The sequence below is a fragment of the Centropristis striata genome, chromosome 2 (genome assembly GCF_030273125.1).
Source record: "Centropristis striata isolate RG_2023a ecotype Rhode Island chromosome 2, C.striata_1.0, whole genome shotgun sequence".
Lineage (NCBI taxonomy): Eukaryota > Metazoa > Chordata > Actinopteri > Perciformes > Serranidae > Centropristis > Centropristis striata.
The window spans coordinates 25,742,955-25,763,364 of record NC_081518.1 but is presented as its reverse complement, the minus strand read 5'-3'; the positions used below and the strand labels follow the sequence as shown (position 1 = coordinate 25,763,364).

General features: G+C 38.5%; 1 protein-coding gene across 1 annotated transcript in view; it reads right to left on the bottom strand.

The window, feature by feature from the left end:
• Positions 1 to 5,455: 5,455 nt before the first annotated feature.
• luzp2 (leucine zipper protein 2) overlaps positions 5,456 to 20,410 on the bottom strand; it is a 196,366-nt gene continuing 181,411 nt past the window's right edge. Inside the window, exons 10-12 of the mRNA XM_059347564.1 lie at positions 20,083 to 20,187; positions 12,279 to 12,353; positions 5,456 to 6,012 (exon numbers count right to left, since the gene is read on the bottom strand). Coding sequence (XP_059203547.1) covers positions 5,905 to 6,012; positions 12,279 to 12,353; positions 20,083 to 20,187 — 288 coding nt within the window. The 3' untranslated portion in view covers positions 5,456 to 5,904. The remainder of the gene's footprint in view (positions 6,013 to 12,278; positions 12,354 to 20,082; positions 20,188 to 20,410) is intronic.

Below are 20,410 nucleotides of genomic sequence, written 5' to 3'. Positions count from 1 at the left end.
ATAAATTAGAATACAACTTAAAGTTGGAAACACTCCCCCTTGGGACTTTCGAAAGTTTTCCTTTCAAGTATTTTATGATTGCACAATTAGTCTGTCTCTTTGCGTGGACCCGTTATGGATTTTCTGGAAAATTCTGTTTGAATGAATGAGAACTTAAATCTACTAATCCTACAGAAAATTATGTTGTAGAATGAAAATTCTGTTAATTTGCATCACCTTGGTGACTCCTCAGTTTGCTGTAATGTAACTTTTAGGAATTTTCCTTTTTAAAGTTGGCTTACCTATATCCACAGTTGCATCATCTGTGTTAGTTAAAATGCTTCCCAATCAAGTTATTTTGGCCCTGATCTTAACCAGAATCCTTTAATATTGTGAGTCTGATCCGATCCCTATATTTAGCTAAATGTTGAATAAAATATGTAACTGACACATTAAAGTATCAGCTGTAAGCTTCTAACAAGCTGCTTGATCAAATACTGGTTTCCTTAATTAAATTACTTAAGTTATTGATATGATCTAATTGAAACTGATTAAATGAGAAGAACCTAAATGTGAAGCAAGAGATGATGGAGTTGGCACTAGAAAAACACTCCTTGGTAAAGAACGGATAATGACTTGTAGAGAGATCAACAGCAAAGTTTTATTTTGGCTGTCCTAAAGTTCCTCACAGAGTGTTGTTAATTAGCGACAGCTGACCTGCAGCTGACCTGCATTCTTCATTTTAACCTGCGAAAGGTTAAAAACTGATAGGAAATGCGAAGCTGCTTCCTGGATGTTCTGTACACGGCTCTTTGCTAATGAGAAAGAGAGAGGAGAGATAACAAATTCGTTATGCTCTGAGCTTATAGCATATTTTGCCAACCCAGGTGTCAGAACAGAGCCAATCAACAGTGCAACTAAATTATTTTTCACATCCACAGACTCTAATTTTCACTCTCATATGCAGTGAAATGTTCACAGTGTCGAGTCTGGCTGTCATTAAGGAGAGCATTCCTGCAAAACAAGGCTTAGGCTGACAGACACATGAGGGGATTGGAATTTGATCGGTCGATCCATTAAAACATGCCTGATTCTGAATCCGGATCTTTAGGACCGGCTTGGGACAGCTCAAGCTTCCACACATTAGTTCTCAGGTGGTTTGCTGTCATGATTCATTCCACTGCATTTCCTTCATTTTGAGAACAACAATACTCTTTATTACTGATAGGGGAATAGTGTTTCCCCCAGGTTTGTGGAAGACATTGGTGCACATATTTGGCAGGGGGATTTAGATGGTTCTTCCCGCAAGGAAATCTTCATTTGGATCATTACAATAACCATATCTGTGTAGAGAAAGTTTTCCAAAGAAAAAACAATATGCAAAAAGCTTAAAGATGGAACTTGCTAAAGAAGTCCATATACAGGTGCATCTCAATCAATTAGAATATCATAGAAAAGTTTATTTATGTCAGTAATTCATTTAAAAAAGTAGAAATAACACATTATATAGATCCATTACACACAGAATGAAACATTTCATGTCTTGATTTATTTAATTTCTACTAATTATAATGATGATGGCTTACATTTAATGAAGACCTCAAATTCAGTGTCTCAAAAAATGTTTAATATTACAAAAGACCAATTTTAAAAAGTACGTTTAATATGGAAATGTTGGCCTCTGAAAAGTATGTCCATCTATATGCACTCAATACTTGGTTGGGGCTATTTGACTTTAACTACTGGAAATGGACTTTTCCATCATATTCTAATGTATTGAGATGCACCTGTAACAATAAGACCTGGGAGAAGTCATTTACTTAGTTTTGATGCTTTCCACATTGGGTTTGCATTGATTCGGATGAGATGGTGTGGCCCAGAACTGCTTGGATGCTGTGGAAAACCCTGGGCAACAGGTCTTAGCAGACTGACCTGACTCATTGTGTAAATCTTAAGCTTGGTTTGAATGTTTGATTTTGTTCCACATTTCAAAGATTTCGAGTTTCACATAATTAACGTGACAGTCCCAGTTCATGTTCAAAGCAGTTTGTGCGACAGACTTGTCTTGTTGTGATGCAGCTTTTCATGTCATGTTCTCAGGTCTCTTTGACACTTCCCGACTAAATAAAGCTTAAAGTAGAAAAAGAAAGCGGAGGACTCTTGAACAGCTTCGGCACTAGATATGAGTGCAGTCACTATGCTTCTTTGTTAGACTTACTGCTGACACTGTGTGGGAGTCCACTTCTTTAAACACATTTCACAGCCCTGGATTAGTTTCTGCTGTGAGAGCCCTCATGACCTGTCTCTACTAAAAAGTAAAGCAAATGAATTGTATTATCTTTACAATAGGTATTATTTTTGCATTCATGCAAAACAGAAACCACTTCCCCATTGGTCGGGTGCATTTGAAAGCAGTTTCCCTTGTAGCTCAAATAGAAATTAGGTCTGAGTAATTGTCCTCGAAGAACACATTATTTCCACAAGCTGTGAATGGAAGGCAGTAAAATGAAGATGGCATGCAAAAACTACACTGTCACTTTGATTGCATCCCAAGCCTGTTTACTTCATAGCAAGCTCGACCATCTTTCTTCTCCCCTACCGCTTTGGCCACTGGCAGCTCTGAGGTTTAATGGCAGCATTTGCAAGGTCTGTCGTTGGTCTCCAAATCCTGGCGACAGGCCCTTTTGTTTGCTCTCAGCAAGACGTAGAGCCGACCTGGAGGAGGCTCTCAAACTTGCAAAAAAAGATGGATCACGGGCCTTAAAATAGAGCTGTGCACCTGCCGCCTAACATTTTCCAGCATGGACACTCTTGGATGCAGTGACCGCACCAAATGTCACATGAAGGGGGATGCTGTGACCACAAAGCTGATTAAAACAGTTGGTAGCATTCAGAATCCAAAGAGGAGCCACAGACGTTTTTCACAAACAAATATGCAAAAAACACAAGAAGGATGTCGCTCAAAATCTTGATCAAAATTAGTGACATTGACATAACATACTCTCCATTCTGCCATACCATGACTGATGGTATTTTAAAGTCATAAAGACACTGGAAGGTGAGGGCACGACCCTGGATTATGAAAAAATGCATATTTATTCAGCTTTAATGCAATTTTTCTATTTTATTAACATACTTTCTTCTGGAAATTTGACCTCTGAGCTGTTTTTTAATACCTTATTTATTCACCTTTGTTTACTGTGTAACTCTGACTGATCTCAGAGCCCCCCTGAGAACTCCACCTCTTCCTGTTTCCTCCACTTTCTTTCTTTCGTCCTCCTGCTAGACATTCATGAGGCAAAGTCACTCAGCACAAATGTTTTGATAATTTGAACCATTTTACCATTTCAACCATTTACCCGGTCGCGTCTTTGCCTCAGTTTGTGCCTCACAGGGATAATTTGCATCCACTCTGCATTGACTTTATAAGCAATCAGGCGGCCTCTAAAATCCGCCTTGTGCTCAGTCTGAACACCTTTAGAGTCTATTTGTGATCATGATCCCAAAGTGCGAGAGGATTTATTCAGGTTGTTTCCTTTGGAAAAAAAAAAACGTCCTTCGAGTCAATATGTTAGAAACATGAATGCTGTTAAAAAGGGTTTAATAATACTTGATTTAGGTTATTTTTCTTTAGCTTGTACAGTCATGGAAAAATTATTAGATTAAATTATTATTATTTTCTCTAATATCTTGTTCATTTTAATGCCTGGTACAACTAAAGGTACATTCTATTCTATTCTATTCTATTCTATTTTCCATGGAAAAGTCATGGGCTAATAATCCATGACTTTGGAGCCACGCTTGTATTTGTTCACAATTGAAGTCCAAAAAGTTGATGAACATGAACACTAGAGCTGCAACAATTAGTTAGTTTTCTGTTGAACAAAATTCTGGATATTTTTTCCAAACTTGTTGAAGTTCCTTGTCTTACATGACCGTTCTATTTGCAAAACAATGATATTGGCTGATATCCGCGTTGTTGGCTGTTATTGTTCTGTCGGCAAATAAGATGACATTCACAGATGGCTGACGTTTATCTGTCGCTGTGCATCAGTTTCGTGCTGGCTAAATGTTGTGTTATTTGCAGTCATCTCGGCTGCGTGGGAGCATTAAACTGTCTCAGAGGAAAATAAGCTACAAGATTATATTCAAGAGGTGTAAGATAGTCGTATTCATGGGTCTAATTGCTTTTACATTAGCATTTATGTTTCACAAAAAATATTTTTTGTTGAGCTATGTGAGCATTAAAAGAATCTCCTTGAGTTTTTTTTCAAGGTAGTTTTATATGAGACTTAAAAGGCTTTTGAAGCAGAAAAAGAATATATTTTATTTGAGAGAAGGTCATATTAAAGGTTGTTCCATAAAGTTGTGTGATTGAAGTTGGGCTAATTCAAAGAATTCAAAGGGCAATGAAAAGCGGAATGACATTGAAACACTTCAGGTATTTTTTCACAAATGATGTTCAGATGTTTTTGTTTAACAAATAACAACTAAAACATTGTAAACAACAGCAACAAAACAACATTGGTACTGTCATCAGCTGTGGCATTGAGAATTTCACAATAAGTGCATTTCTTTTAAATTGAAAATATTTCGTTTTTTGACAAAAAGACATTTGATAATGCATTTTTCACAAATTAGCTGTTTTTGTTGTCTTTTTAGACCAAATGATTTTCATATTATCCTTGCAGTAAGAGGAAGCACATTTACATGTGGCTTTCAGAGATCAAATGAGACTGTTTTAAACCTGAAAAATATTACTGACGAAGGAATCTGCTTGAATCATTTCAGCAAGAGATTAAAGATTTGCAGTCATGCAGGTCAGAGAATATCTCAACACTCAGGCAGAATTTGCATTTTGGACAGCGAGAAGAAAAAAGGGCACACTGTGACCTTCCTCGCTTGTACCAGATAATCATTCAACAAAGCCCGTTTTTGAAATTATGTAATGATGAATAATTTCTCTTTCGGAAAAAACAAATTTAATTCTGACCTCAGATGTGTCAATGCCTCTTCTTCTGGTATGTTTGTCATGCAATTAATATTCACGAGGAATAAATCCTGATTGCAACCTTTTCCCCTGTTGATCACAAACATACTCACTCATTTCTTTCCCACGAATAACCATTTATTCTTCACACATTTACTGAAAATTACAGTTTATTGAAAGGACACAGGAAGGTCAGGTAACACAGATACATGTAGCTAGGAGTTACTACTCAGTGCATGGCACATTCTCGGGGAGACGACCCATTGTGAGTCTTTGGCTCTTTGCCTCTTGAGTGTTGAAGGCAGAAAGAGTGCTGAAATATTAAATGTTGAACAGTTGGCCAGCCAACTTGAGCCTCTATATTTCAAAATGTGGAGGAGTAAATTAACCTTGCTACAATGAGTGACAAACAATATTCTAAGTTGGGTAGTAGTAGTAGTAGTAATAGTAGTAGTAGGAGTATTTTTTTTAATTTGTCAATTGATATACTTATCACAGGATACAGTGTCAGACCTCACCAGTGCAAAGGGAATTTTCTAGAAAGATCACACATTTAGAAAGCAGAGTCCTCACTCAGAATAAAACTCAGATAAGTAAACAACAAATGAACAATCATGAAACAAGTTACCAGTGCCATTGCTACCTTTTTAAAAAGAATTTCTAGAATGCATGCCATTTTACTATGGAGGTTTGCAGATGACAGTTTGGAATTTGTTGACAATTCCAGTGTCTCAGCTTCGCAAACAATGCTGATATGCGTATGTGTAGCTGTGTGTGTGTGTGTGTTTAAAAGTGTGTGTGAGCATTTGTGTGTGTGTGTGTGTGTGTGTGTGTGGGCGCACATGTGTTTTATGTGAGAGTGCGCAAGTGTGTGCTATTAGAAAGATCCTTCAGGCAATGCAGGAGCTCTGCATTCTGGATGATATGCCGTCCGCTCAGTTGTATTTATGTGGCTTTGTCTTTTTGCTGCTGCCTCCTTCTGCCTCCTCGTTGTCGTCTGAGAGCTTTGTGGTGGATTTTCCGGTCTGCGCTTGGCTCCTTTGCTGTAAGGGTTCAGAAGATAAAGATTCTTAATGAGACTGACACAATAATATTCTACAGCAGACATGTGGTGGTCCGTAATCTGAGGAGAAAATGCTGCTAAATATATCTATGGGAAGCAAAAGGATGTTATTTAAAGATAATATTGACGGTTACTACCATGCCATTTGATTCTTCTCTCAGTCTGGCCGCTACTTCAGATGATGCAGCTAAATGAAGGTGTTGCCTTTGAAAGACTGAGTGCTTTTGGTCTGAATGCTCTCATCCTTCCCAAACAGGATGAGTGGAAAACTCACCATAGTGTTGTCGCAGTTTGCTCCACTTCAGTCACACAGATACCAAAGCTAATGGTGCATTAGTGCAATCTCTTTAGTTAAACATTTCCAAAAAGGCCAAAAATACAGTCAGTGCTATTGAAAACCAGCCTAAAAGTATCTGCAAAGTGTTATTTTTAAGCAGAAGTTATGTTTACATCCATTTTTTTCATACCAATTCAGCTACAACCCTATTAAAACGATCTATAGTGCATGGCACAGGTGCATTTAGGACCTGTCCAATTCCCCTTTTGCTAGTTAAACGGTGTGAGATGCAAAGGTATAATTGGTTTAATTCATGCTACGCCCACAGCACGGAGTGTCATCTCCATTCCCGTTAAAAGCCAGATGTGCTTGAACCTGGTGCATTGCGTTTTAATTGGCGGATTCTCCAAATTGGAGAAGCAAGTTGACACTCTGCCTCAGCCGGCTCCCATTCCTCTGTCCTATTAACAACTCCATTAGATGGCATAAGAGCAAATGCACCAATCACCTATTTAACATGTGGATGATGAGTTATGTTGTTTTGCTAAAATATATGGTGCATGCTACACCACTTAAAATCTACATTCACTGATTTAAAGTATAATGACATCTTTACACAATTTACTAAACATAAAGAGCAACTTAAAACTCTGTTTTTAGCTTGAAGATGCCCTCTTCAAAATTAAAAGAAAAGTATTCTGCATGGTGGGGATGATCATAAGGCAGACCTAGTGGAAGTATGAGGCAATATCATTATTTTTTAACAGTTTCTTAAGGTCTAGGCAGGTAAACTTAATATATCCCTGTCAGCCTCTTATGAAGTACTAGGTTTTGAAATGTTGACTTCGACCAGCCAGGGACTGGGACACAGCCACAGAGTCCTGCTGGTTTTCATTCCAGCTATCAAGAAAGCGAGTTACACTTGGGAATAAATGCAATTAACTACCTGGTGGGATGGAAAACGTGCAGCTCTCAGGGTTCTGAAGACCAACTCTGACAACAGCAGCAGTCTGTTTTACGCTGAAACACACTGCAGTTTAAGAGTGTCCCTGCTATGTTCATATACTCCTGCAAACATTTTAAAGATGCAATTATGTGGCTACAATGTATTTCATTAATGGAATCCAATTTTCTTTGGTATTTTGAATAATTTAAGTCAGTTTTGGCAATGACATGTTTAAGCACCGCAGACAGGCTGCAGGAAGCAATTCCCAGAGCAAAGCATCTGTTTTGTGTTTACCAATGTCACTTTGGAGAATGCCTTTAGGCTTGCTGGCTGCTTGCAAATTATTGAGTTACACATCACTCTGCATGGCAGTGGGTTATAGTTCTATCACCTGGCTGGGAGCAAAACAAACAAAAAGAGACAACACACACCTCTACATTTAGCCGATCACTTTCAGGAGAGCTTCAAAGCAGACTTTGACCTTACTATAATTTGGCAGTTATGTAATTAGAAAATACTGAGCTGTACTTTTTATGTTCTGTGATTCAGGGACTGAGATTCGGCTCTCAATGACTCTCACTTCCATCTGCAGGCAAACGACTGCTAACTTAATGCACTCTTGTGGCTTCTTGCCAACCTCCGTTGCAACCCACTTTGATGTGAGTTTGTGGGATTTTCCTTTTTTTTGAGTGTGTGTATGTTATTTATCACAAGCCAAAAACTCCCTTAAGGACATCCAAAAGTTTTTGTGCAAGGGTGGATTTTAAGGAAACAGCTTTGTTAGTAGCAGCGCTTCCAATGTCAGCAGTCAAGCTCATCTAAAACAAATAACCTCTGTGTCTTAATGACCGCAACATGCATACAATTCTGACTTTATTTTGACTCAGATTCTCACTGTATTGTTTTTGTAGGAATAAGTAGAAGGAAAGCTTACAAAAATACATCTGTTAAGACTATGTTGGCTGTGCATTCTTTCCTATGGATATAAAACATGGTAAAACCCTTCATTTCTCTATGGCTGTAAAATAAATAGTAAAAAGGAATTAAACCTCTTCCTTGCACAATTTTATTGTTGGTGTCAGTTGACAGTTGGCATGCACCCACACATTCACTAATTAACAAACTGACTGTGCCACAGCAGGCGGATGGTGTGTTTTTATTTTTGGGGAATATGTTAGCAATTAAAACAAATTCCATCTATATTAAAAAAACACACATTTTCTTTAGTATGTTTGGATATTGTCCCCTCCAAAAAACCAAAAACAACTATTTTTATGGAATGAAGATTTGACAGACTTATTCATTGCTTTTTAAATTATTTTGAATAATAATTAATAATTGATGATTTTGAACAACTGCATATCTGGCTGACATTCCCCCTTTGTGTTTTTTACATTGCAGCTTCCACTTGCACCTTTTTAAAAAAAAAAAAAATTCAGGAGTGTCAAAAACAAACAACATTGGTGCCACTTTACTCTGTCGTTACAGTATGCCGGGGTTTTGCTGAAGTGTTATGGAGTTATATTGTTGACTTGAAGAAGAAACTTGATGAACTCGCCTACCATTTGAATAAATCGTATAGAAGTTAGATTACAAACTGCGGCTTTAAAGCCCACACAGTGTGTTTACAGAGCCAGAACGATGTTCTTCCATGTTGTTGACATTATAGTTAATCTGGCTGAAAACTCCTCTGTGGGTTTGTGGCGTTGGCGTGTCAGTCTGTCGATGTTCAGGTCACATCAATGAGAGTCTCTTTGTCTGATCAGTCTGCCACAGGAGACCGAGCGAATAGATGAGGGCTTATTGTACAATATGTCTCGCCTAAAAAGTGCAGGTGTTGCTCTGCTGTTATTTAGACCTGTCTTTGTATTGTGCAAAAACACAACAGGTGCAAGACTCCAAGAATAGCCTTTTTTTCTGTTTTTTTTTTCTTTCTACAAAAGCATTTGAACATAAGGCGAGATGCCACTCAGGTTCTCGGTCTCACAAATCGAACATGAGAACACATAATGAAAGGAGAGTAGTGACAGGAATAGAGGGCACTTTAATGTGGATTGATCCACAGAGACCGGAATGCAAATCATTACTAATCAAATTGTTTACTACACCATGAATGGCAAGTGCTGTGCATGAGGGATACCGACCAACAGCAGGAGAAGAGAGGCAATTGTTGATTCAGTGCTGCACCACACAATGTGAAAATTTCCCAATTAACAAGATAAAAAAAAAAAGATTTCATTTGAAAAAGTTAGATGTCGGAAAAGTACCCAAACTGAGACGTCAAAAGTCATTTTTCTTCTTGTTTGTCAGCTTTGCTACTGCTCCGAAAAAAATGTGACTGTAAAAAAGCATCAAAGAGATTCTCTTTTAGGTTTAAAAACAAAAACACTTCTGTTTTAATGTACATAGTTTACTAAATGTCTTTTATTTATTTGTCTTGCATCTTGTGATCATACAGAGCAGTGAGTTCCTGCGGGACCGAACTGCTTCTGACTTCAAAAACATGTAACATAGTATGTCGAACTATTTCATGACAATGAATCTAAAACAGAATCCCATTATCTCACACTGCTTTGTATCGTAGTCAATTGTTTTATAACATTTAAAAAAGGCAATTGTCGGACTGAATATCTCTCTAGCACAAAACAAACAAGAGAAGTCAAATCTGCCTATTTTGTCCAGATCTCTCTCTCTTTTGAAATATTCTCGTATTCTTGTGCAAATAGTCTGAGTGTCTAAAAATGGATCTCTGCCACTTGGAATGCAAGACAGTTGCTCAGTTACACAGTATTGCACTGCATCGAAATGAGATGCATTGTTTTGTTGTACCATCTGCCACCGCCAAACAGGTGTGACTCAATTCAATAATATGATGAGGGAGGCATTTATGCATAGTCCCTGGCAGGGCATTGATATCACATACTATAGGTGACATTGTCTCACTGAACGTTGGGTGTTAGCAGATTGGTTGCCTTCTTTTCGGGATGTGTTGTAGGCGTTGTGGGTGTATCTCCATCGTGCTGCATCATCTGCTCAGCTTTTTGTTTCGCTTCTTTTGTTGCATACCGGGTTGAATCTCACTGGGTTATTAGTTGTCAGTCACTGTGAAGTCACACTGAGCTGGTTACATCTGTTTAACTTTGCTTTTCATGAAGTCCTTTAAAACTCGCTTTGTTTTTCACATTTTCATTATGAGATAGTTCTGTAAAGTATTCATTTAGGTTCAAAAATCAGCTATAAAAAGCTCTGTTAGTGTCATAAATCCCCATTAAAAGGGGAAAATGACTAAAATCAGCTTATCCACTTATCCTTATTTCTTTGTGCCAGTGACTTATTGACACGTTGCCGTGGATACGCATTGTTCTGGCTCGCCTTGTGAACCACCTGTCATCAAAGGTAGCCACACCCCAAATCATACGATTCTTTATCTTCTATTTTCTTCTAAATGGGGCCATTGTTTACACTATTACCATCAAATTGTTGTGAAGAAGATTTTTTTTACTAGTGATTGAGACCATAGTGTTGTCCTTAAAAAAAATTCTGAGTTAATAAATCAAGTGGGAAGTTTTCTCATTTGGATCCATTCATATTGAAATGAATGGATCAAAATGCTTTTGCAGCCGCCATTAGCGCCCCCTGCTGGAATTTTTGCTCGATAGCAGCTTAAGGCACTTCCTGGTTTCCCTCACTGCTCAGACCTGGAAGTTGCCACTTGATCTGTCCCCATACACCCTCGTGTTAAAATACCTAACTTCACAGCAGAAATAAACACGTTTACGGCCTGGAACATAAACAGTTTTGGGCTATAGCTAATTTAGTCCCTCATTCATGGTGATTTTTTTATATAACTCATTCTAAAACTAAAAACTATGATTACCAATTACTCTGCATTTGACTGCAACTGTTGTTAATGTTTTCACTGATGTTCCATCTGTTGTTGTTTGTTCTCTCCTTGTGTTTTTTTTTTTCTTTCTCTGTGCTCTCGACATAATTGAAAAATGAGTGCCTGCCCTCAATGATTCCTCGAGATTTAAATTAAGAATAAAATAAAAATAAAATAAAGGCTTAAAATTCTGCATAAATAAGGGTGTGGCCACTTTGAATGACAGGTGGTAGCAAACACAGGTGGCATGTTTCAGCAACCAGGCTTCATTCAGCCAACTTCAGCTCCACTTTTTGCCCCTTTTTTGAATTAGCTTGAAGTTAGCTAGCGCTGGGAATCGGGCAGTGCTGGAGTCACAACACTTAGCTTCATGATAGCTAAGCTCTCTTCAGAAACCTAGGGGTGACATCTTGAGGACTAAGTCCCCACACCCCTTCCTGCAGCCTCCGTTACTCTGAAGCAAATCTCCTGTCCCCTCCCATCAGGACCAAGCACCGAACCTGGGGCGACAAAGCTTTCTCTATCAGAGACTGCTCACATCCACCAACCTTCAAAAAACTTGTCAAAACCCACCTGTTCAGAACTGTAATGTATGATCAACGCTGTTGATTTTAATTGTTTGTTTTTATTTGTAACTGCATTTTCACTGTGTTTTAACTGTAAAGCGTCTTTGAGTACCATGTAAAGCGATCTATGAATAAAATGTATTATTATTATTACGTCCATGTAAAAATGCATCACTCATCACAAAGTTGCACTAGGTGACTTGTCCCATCATTATCATGAACATACACACACCGTAGTTAATTTAAAGTCACAGATAGAAGGCACTGATGGTGTCATAAATACCTAAAATAATCCCCAACAAATGCAACCCTGAGCCTAAAAAATGAAATCAATGTGACACATTCTTTAAGATTTACATCTTTATGAAATTAGAATGTATTATGAGACAGGCACCCATTTTTGATTGACATAAGAAAAATGTTAAAAAAAACCCCATTAGTATCATCCTAGACGATATCCCCCTGCATAATCTTTCTCTGAAGGGTCAAAGTAGAGCTGGAATTCCCTGCAGCAACTAGAGTAAACTTTAAAAAGTCTGCATCTGTTATTGATATCAATTTGAGTGAAACTCACCTGCTGTGGCTCCGGTAGCTTTTTACTTTCTGGGGCTGATTCCTCCGTCTGATTCTGGAAGCAGTCACCCCCGGTCTATAGGAGCAGAGGGAAAATATCTCAGCGCAGTGTAGAGAGTGCATGCTGGGAAGTGTCAACTCCCCAGCTGTGTGTATTCGGTGAAAACACATGAGATGAATAGAGCAGTATCAGTGATATTAATATGCCTTTTTGATTTCCACAAAAACTTTTAAATCTTCTACTCCTTCTGTAAAATTTAGCAATTAATTTCTCCTCGAATTATGACAGTAATTTAGGTAAGCTGTTTACATGTTCTGTTGGCTTAACAGTTTTCTTGTGATTAAACTGTTAGATCATCTGTTTATTCATCAAAACAATTAAACAGTGAATGAATCAACAACGAATAGATGAATGTATGACTGGAAATTGTAAAGTAATTTACCAAGCAATCAAAGCAGTGTGCAGTTGATGTCCGTACAAACATTTGGTTTGATTTCGAGTGAAGATCTGTCCTCTCACTTTTTGACAGTATTCTGGTAAATGGGTTTGAATTGTTGTTCGGAAAAAACAAACAATTTAAAGCTGTCACCTCTGGCTCTCAGAACCCGAGATGGGCATTTTTCAGCATTTTCTGACATTTTATAGACTAAACAATCAATCATGAAATAATCAATAGAGAAAATAATCATTAGCTGCAGCTCTGTAGGATGTGTTTTTGTTATTCTGTAACAGAATTGCACTTACGGCTACAATCGATGTCAGTCATTTCAGTGCTGCAATACACTTAAAGCCATTTTGCACCAATTGGTAATATTCTTGCTTTCACGCAATTTGCTGCAAATTGTTATGACCAAAACAAAGTTTTACATGGGATGAGGACTAAACGGTCACGGCAACGTCCATTAACTACTTCTCTCTAATCCTATTTGGTAAATTATGAACTACTTGCTTGAAGCACTTGCTGTACATGAATATTTAGATGCATCGAATGACTTGTAGAACCAGGTGAACGCCCGAATACTCCCTATGTATTTAATGTAAACTATATATAATTGTCACTTGACACTTAAGTGTGATGTCTGTAGGGCTGACTCGAGGCCCTGAGAGCTCACAGCACTGCAACTTCATCAATTTGACAACACAAGCGAACATTTAGAAAACGCGCTGCAAAGACCACAACACAACAGAAGTGTTTCCGGAGGACACTTAAATGTGATGCACATGCAGGCTAGCGCTAGCGTGCTAATGTTAGCCGGCGATCGATAGCATGCTAGCGTTAGCGGGCTAGCAAGACCAAGACCAACTCGGTGCCGTTGAGAGAGACCAACTAAAACATGTATCAATCATTTATTTGATTTGTTTAACTGCAATGTGATTGATACGGGCTAGCAGGCTAATGCTAGTGTTGTGATTTGGTCTTTGCAGAGCGTTTTCTAAATGCTGCACTTGTGTTGTCAAATTGATGAAGATGTTTTCTCAATTTGCTTGTGTTTTGTGTATTTGTATGTGTTTTCTTAAGTTGCAACGCTGTGAGCTCTCAGGGCCACCATAGGGCTGACATCTCCTGGTCGGTTGGTCAATACGATCTTGTCCGACTGAATTCTCATAGGTCAGACAGTCACTGGTGTTACGTCACAAGGCACCAAAGCATTTTTACCAGCTGAAAACACCAGACACTTTTTCTGAAAACGCCCAGCTGTGAACACTAGAGTGCTTTGGAGGGGACAGTGGTTTTTCAGCTGAGACAAAGCTCAACTCTTTGCTATGATATGAAATATCTGTGGAAGTAAAAATGTCGGCACATGGTAGAGTGTACACACACTCTGGATGGAAGAAGGGCAGAAGCACGTAAGAGAAGAGGACAGAAGCCGCCATTCTCTGTGACCAGCAGTATTAATCTCTCCTCACTTGGTGTTATTGATGTTGTTGTTGTTCAGCATGGTGTGTGATGATTGGTCTGGAAACACTTTATTTTAAGGGGTATGCATAAAACTGACATAACATCTGTCTGTAAGAGGAAGGAGGCTTTATGCATGCTGATGAATGTTGTCATTAAGAGTCATTCGGTCAATTATGTCACCTTTAATGCAAAGTTGACATTGTTTGAGATGAACACAGGATTACTTCATCAAACAGAGGGCCCGACTTATTCAACTACATGTACATTTTGTACTTTTTGTGGAAAAAAACAAACAAAAGAGGATAATTTGTTATTAAAAAGAAAAACATTTGTGATCATGTATGTTCAAACGAGAAGTAAGAAAGTAGTTAAACAGATTATGCTACTGATTTATAAATACCTTACTTATAGGCTACAATATTGGGAAGAGTTTGACACTTTTTTTCTTTGCTGTGATATTTTCATCCATCTCAAACAATGTCAGCTTTGCATTAGGTGACATAGTTGACCGAATGACACTTAATGACAATATTCATAAGCATGCATTATAATTAACATTATATTACATTACATGTCATTTAGCAGACGCTTTTGTCCAAAGCGACTTACAATAAGTGCATTCAACCTGATGGTACTAGACATAGACCATAGGAATCGAGTAAGTACATAACTTTAAGAGCTAACTGTCATTGCTAAGGAGTGCTATATGTTAAAGAAGAAAAGAAGAGAAAAGAATAAGAGTTTTTTTTTTTTCTTTTTTTTTTTTTTTTTATATATCTGTTAGGTGACCATGACTTAACCGAGGTATTGTTGGAAGAGATAGGTCTTCAGCCTGCGGCGGAAGATGTACAGGCTGTCTGAGGTCCTGATGTCGGTAGGGAGCTTGTTCCACCATTTGGGAGCCAGGACAGAGAAAAGTCTGGAAGTGGTTTTGAGGCGAGTTGACCCACGCAGGGTGGGAGTCGCCAGCTGTTTGGCTGATGCAGAGCGTAGAGGACGGGCAGGGGTGTAGAGTTTGACAAGGTCCTGGATGTAAGTAGGACCTGAACCGTTAGCAGCAGAGTACGCCAGAGCTAGAGTCTTGAAGCGTATCCGCGCAGCCACTGGTAGCCAGTGGAGGGAGCGGAGGAGGGGTGTTGTGTGTGAAAATTTGGGAAGATTGAAGACCAATCGAGCAGCTGCATTCTGGATGAGTTGTAGAGGTCTGATGGCTTTGGCAGGCAGACCTGCCATGAGGGAGTTGCAGTAGTCCAGGCGTGAGATGACCAGTGCCTGGACCAGGACCTGAGCTGCCTTCTGGGTGAGAAACGGGTGGATTCTCCTGATGTTATGCAGCAAGAATCTGCAAGATCTGGTGGTGGCGGTGATGTTTGTTGAGAGGGACAGTTGGTTGTCAAGTGTTACGCCAAGGTTTTTGGCGGTTTCTGTGGAGACAACCACTGTGTTCTGGACAGTGATGTGGAGGTCAGTGGTGGGGGAGCCCTTCCCTGGCAGGTAAAGTAGCTCAGTCTTTCCCAGGTTGAGTTTGAGGTGGTGCGAGGACATCCACTGGGAGATGTCGGCCAGACATGCCGAGATACGTGCTGCTGCCTGTGTTTCAGACTGGGGAAATGAGAAGATTAGCTGGGTGTCGTCGGCATAGCTATGATAGGAGAAGCCATGCGAGTGGATGAGGGAGCCAAGGGAGTTGGTGTATATCGAGAAGAGGAGCGGACCAAGGACCGAGCCTTGAGGAACCCCTCCTTCATCTTAATGACAGGTGTCATGTCAGTCTTATGCATATCCCTTCAAATAAAGTGTTACCGTTGGTCACTGGTGGTTCTAGACCAATTTACTCTGGGTGCCAAGGAGGGGCCAGTGTTTAATCAGAGAGGCACATTAAAAAACGGCAAAGGTGATATTTTAGCATTCAAAACCTTTATTTTAGCTTATCTAAAAATCTCATTTAAGTACATTTGGAAGATACACATACATTGATTGTAAGAATGACACTTACCAATAATAACAGTTATTTCCGTACGACAATGACATTTCTCATTTTTGTGCACAATTACTTTTTATTTTATTTTGAAAGTGCCATACAGTGAGAATTATATTTTTTTATATATACAAAATATTTTATTGCACAATTAAATTATCATACAAAGTTCACATTCTGGATTCATTTTGTGTACAATGAGATATTGTTTGAACAAAAAATAGTTTGCGTATGGATATGTGGCACTCCCATTGCAAAGAATTTTAGAAAAAAGATCTGGCCTCAGGAAAAAAATATGCTTTGGTGAACAAAGAATGCTACCAGTGCACTGTGGCTGATTTAGTTTAAGTAGAGATAATGTGGTTAAAGAGTGCGTATAATTTCAGTCTACCAACTTTTCTTTAGTTGACTACAATCCTGGACGTCTATGGAAAGCCAATCATTCGTTATAGTGCAGCAAATCTATCACATTTCATTCCTAAACTGAAGCACAGACTGCAGCCGTACATGCTCATACAGACTGTCTCTCCTCATTTCCTCCCAGCCTGCAGGAGGATGAGGAGGATGGGGGAGATGTGACGGTGTTCACGAGCGAACACAATATCTGCGTCTCTGTTTCAAATATGTCTCCTCTTATCTGTATCAGAATGTTTCTCCGTCTTGCTGCAGGATTTTTACAACCCTGCCAAAATTATATAATCAATTTTGGGACACCAGTGAACATTGTTTTTGGCACAATTTCATTAAAGAACAATCTCTTTGACACAGTTTTCACAGAGGGTAATTTCCTCTCTGGGTGGCATCCCCCCGTACTCCCCTGTCTCAAGTGGTCTTTCAACTTACATCTGTAATAGTTCTTGATAGCCACTTGTCAAAAATCCTTATGGACCCTGTTCCCCTCCTCTGCTTTCTTCAAATCCTGTTGGTTTTGACAGGGCTGGAGATACTCATTCGGAGCATTCCTGATAACTGACTGCTCACACTCGCCTGGATCTTAAAAAAGCAAGTCTGGGACTGTAAGGTACCGAAGTCATCCACAAAAAAAATCCGAATAGGAGAGGTCAGTGACTGCTTCCCTCTTTCCTCCCTCAATAACTGCTTTTAAAGTGCCAGCAAGCCACTCAGCTCCCACAAATGTTCCAATGACCATCCTCAGTGTAAAACTCACTGTATGTTTGCACTGGACAAGTGCAGCTGGGAGTGAAAAGCTCTTTGAAGTTGGTGTGAATGTGCCAATTTTATTTTTACCACCACCACCACCAATACCACCACAGTTCTCTTCAAGGCTGTGCAATTCATAGAAATTTATTTTCAATTACAAATTTTGGCTTTTTAATTTTTTGGAGATGAAAATTGAAGAATTGTGTATTACTTTGATGCTCTCGTTTTGTCTTGTATTATAAACTTGTATTATATTATATCTAGTGCACCTCTTTCCTTGACAGCGGTGCACTTTCACCCCCTGGAAGTCCAAAGTCACTCTCAAAGTGCCGCCATTGTTACCAAGTTTCTATGAAAAACATGTTTGGTGGCTCACAAGTAAAGTGCATACCACTAAGGCTTAGTCCTTGCCAAGCAGCGGCCCCGATTTATTCAGTATCTCTGCCAGGTTCACTGAAGCCAAAAATGGCAAAAATAACTTTAAAAAGAAAAAAAAAGCAACTTGTTGAAATCCATTTATAGGTGGTAATCTGCAGCCACAGTTGATCCATTTTGTTCGCCAGAGACCATCCGCTGGCGAGAAAAATGCTGTAGTGCTAGCCGATAAAGAAGTTAACTATCGCCCTTAGCCATGCTGCCTTCCCTCAGCCTCGTTTACAGTCTCCACACCGCCTGTGAGCACCTCCGGACCGCAGAGCTGGGATGGTAGCTCCCCTCAGTCTACCCAAGACTGGTGGTCTTCACTTTCTCAGACAGAGAGGACTCTGATTTTATTTCAGGACCACAACTCCAGCGACGTCACAAAATTGGCTGCACATCATTGATTATTTACATTTTAAAATAATTAGATATGATGATTTACCTTTTTATAGTTAAACCCTTGTGCCCTTTATTCTTGAGTGTCATGAGATCCTTTTTGTTTGTTTTTTCAGTAGAATTATAGCTAACCCTCCTGTTATGTACGTTTAATTATCCAAAAGCATACATTTAATACTATTATTTTTTATTTTTAAACTTTGAAATTGGTCAATTTGACCTGCAACATAACAGGAGGGTTAAAGTTCAACAAAATCTACTGTTAAAAAAAACATGTTGTTTAATAAAGTTAATAAAGTTTAATAAAGGCATGATGTTTCCAAACTCAATGAGTCATCAATATTGACCAAAATAATTGTGCTTATGATTTTTGCCTTTATTGAGCAACCTTAGTACCTTAGTACTCTCTGACTACAGCTGCAGTCAAAGTGCATTGTGGGTATCATTGTCACTGAGATGTAAGGCTGCAACAAACACCTATGTTCACTACTGATTGAACTGTTATGATTGGAATATTAGAGAAAAAAAAATCAATAATTGGACAAAAAAAGTACACATAGCTCCAGCTGAAGTCTTCATATTGTGTTTTATCTGACCAACAGTACACAAAGATATTAATTTTCCAACAATAACAAAATAAAAATAAAAGCATCAAGGCCTCTCATTTAATGGAGCAGAAACTAGAGAATGTTTGATAAATTACTTAAACAAGTAATATATTATTAATATTGTAAATGTTCTGTTGATTGAAAAATGTATTAGTCATCTAATCTTTAGAACACTGTAAAGTATATAATTATTCCCAGAGGAACACTTCAAGCTTTAATGCAGCTTTCATAAAGAAACTGTGCTTCAGTGAGGTCACAGGACCTCAGAAACCTTTTATAACTTGTGACCATTTTGACAATTATCCTATTAATCATGTAGTCTCTAAATCAGACCGGGGCATTAGGCAGCCTGGGGAACACATCCAGCCCATTGGCTGCCCCTGTCCGGTCCGCATGAGGTTACCCGGAAACTTAGAAATCATATACAATCGCAGTGCTTTTATTTTGAAGGCGATTTACGTATGTGCATGCATGCATACGCACCTGCATAGAATGCGTTCCACAAAAAACACTGAGTTACCTTGTGAAAAACACTTACATGCTCTATATATTTTTTTGTGGTTTGAATGTATGTTGTGTTTAAAATAAATGAAAAAGTAAGATAATGATTGGAGATTTTACTATTTTTACTGCTTTATTTGACTTACTCCACATTAATATAGCCTTATCATAACATTATATTCTTACCAGTAGCAGCTCAAAATTATATAAATTACTGCATTTTATTAAGTGATGTAATTATTGAGCAGAATTAAGTTCCGGCCCTCCGCAACCTTCTCAGTGTCTCATGTAGCCTCTTGGGAAAATTAATTGCCACTGCTCTGAATGATAGTAACAGTGAAAAATTGGTATCACAATTTCCCAGTTGCAAAGTATGTTGGATTTGTTTTTGTTTTTTGTCAACCAACAACCCTTAAAATATTTAATTTAATGTGATATAAAACAAAAAAAGTAGCAAATCTTTGAATTTTGAAGCCAGGACATGCTAAATGTTTACCTTTTAAACATTTTTAACTAATTATTTCAGCTCTACTTGTTATTATAGTCTGTTTATAGTCAATGTTTAAGATGTCACAAAGAAGATTCTAATCCTCCGGTAATGTGCAATAAAATGTGATTCAACAAAATGAGTACTGACTCAATAATTCATCAAGCTGCCACTTGTTGCATCAAGTTTTTAAATTAATGAACCAAATGAAACACTTGGAGTCAAAGTGGCTTGTCTGATTTCTGATGAGGGACTTGAGCATGAATCCAGTGAGCAGATGAACAGATGAACGTCATGGATACAGGCCCTCAGGTCACACAGGCCATTACAGTTTAATTACTCTAAAGGCTCACCTTTTCCATCTGGCAGTCTTTAACGCCGCCACTCTCTCTCCTCATTACGCCGATATTCACGGGTGATTTACTGGCTGTGACAATTCTCTGAACTTTAGAGATATCCTGTGAGGAAGAAAAAAGAAATAATTTCAACGTGGGGTTAAAAAAAAAAAAGCTTGTTGATTCAGCAGTCGCTCTGGGGTTGTTGCAAAGTAAACTGCTCTGACTCAAAGCTTCATAAGTGTTACATTTATACTTGTTCATTTCAACTCAATTCAGCTTATTTATTTGCAGTAAATAAATCATGATTGGTAAAACAGGCAGCAGGAAGGGTAAAAGACACAAA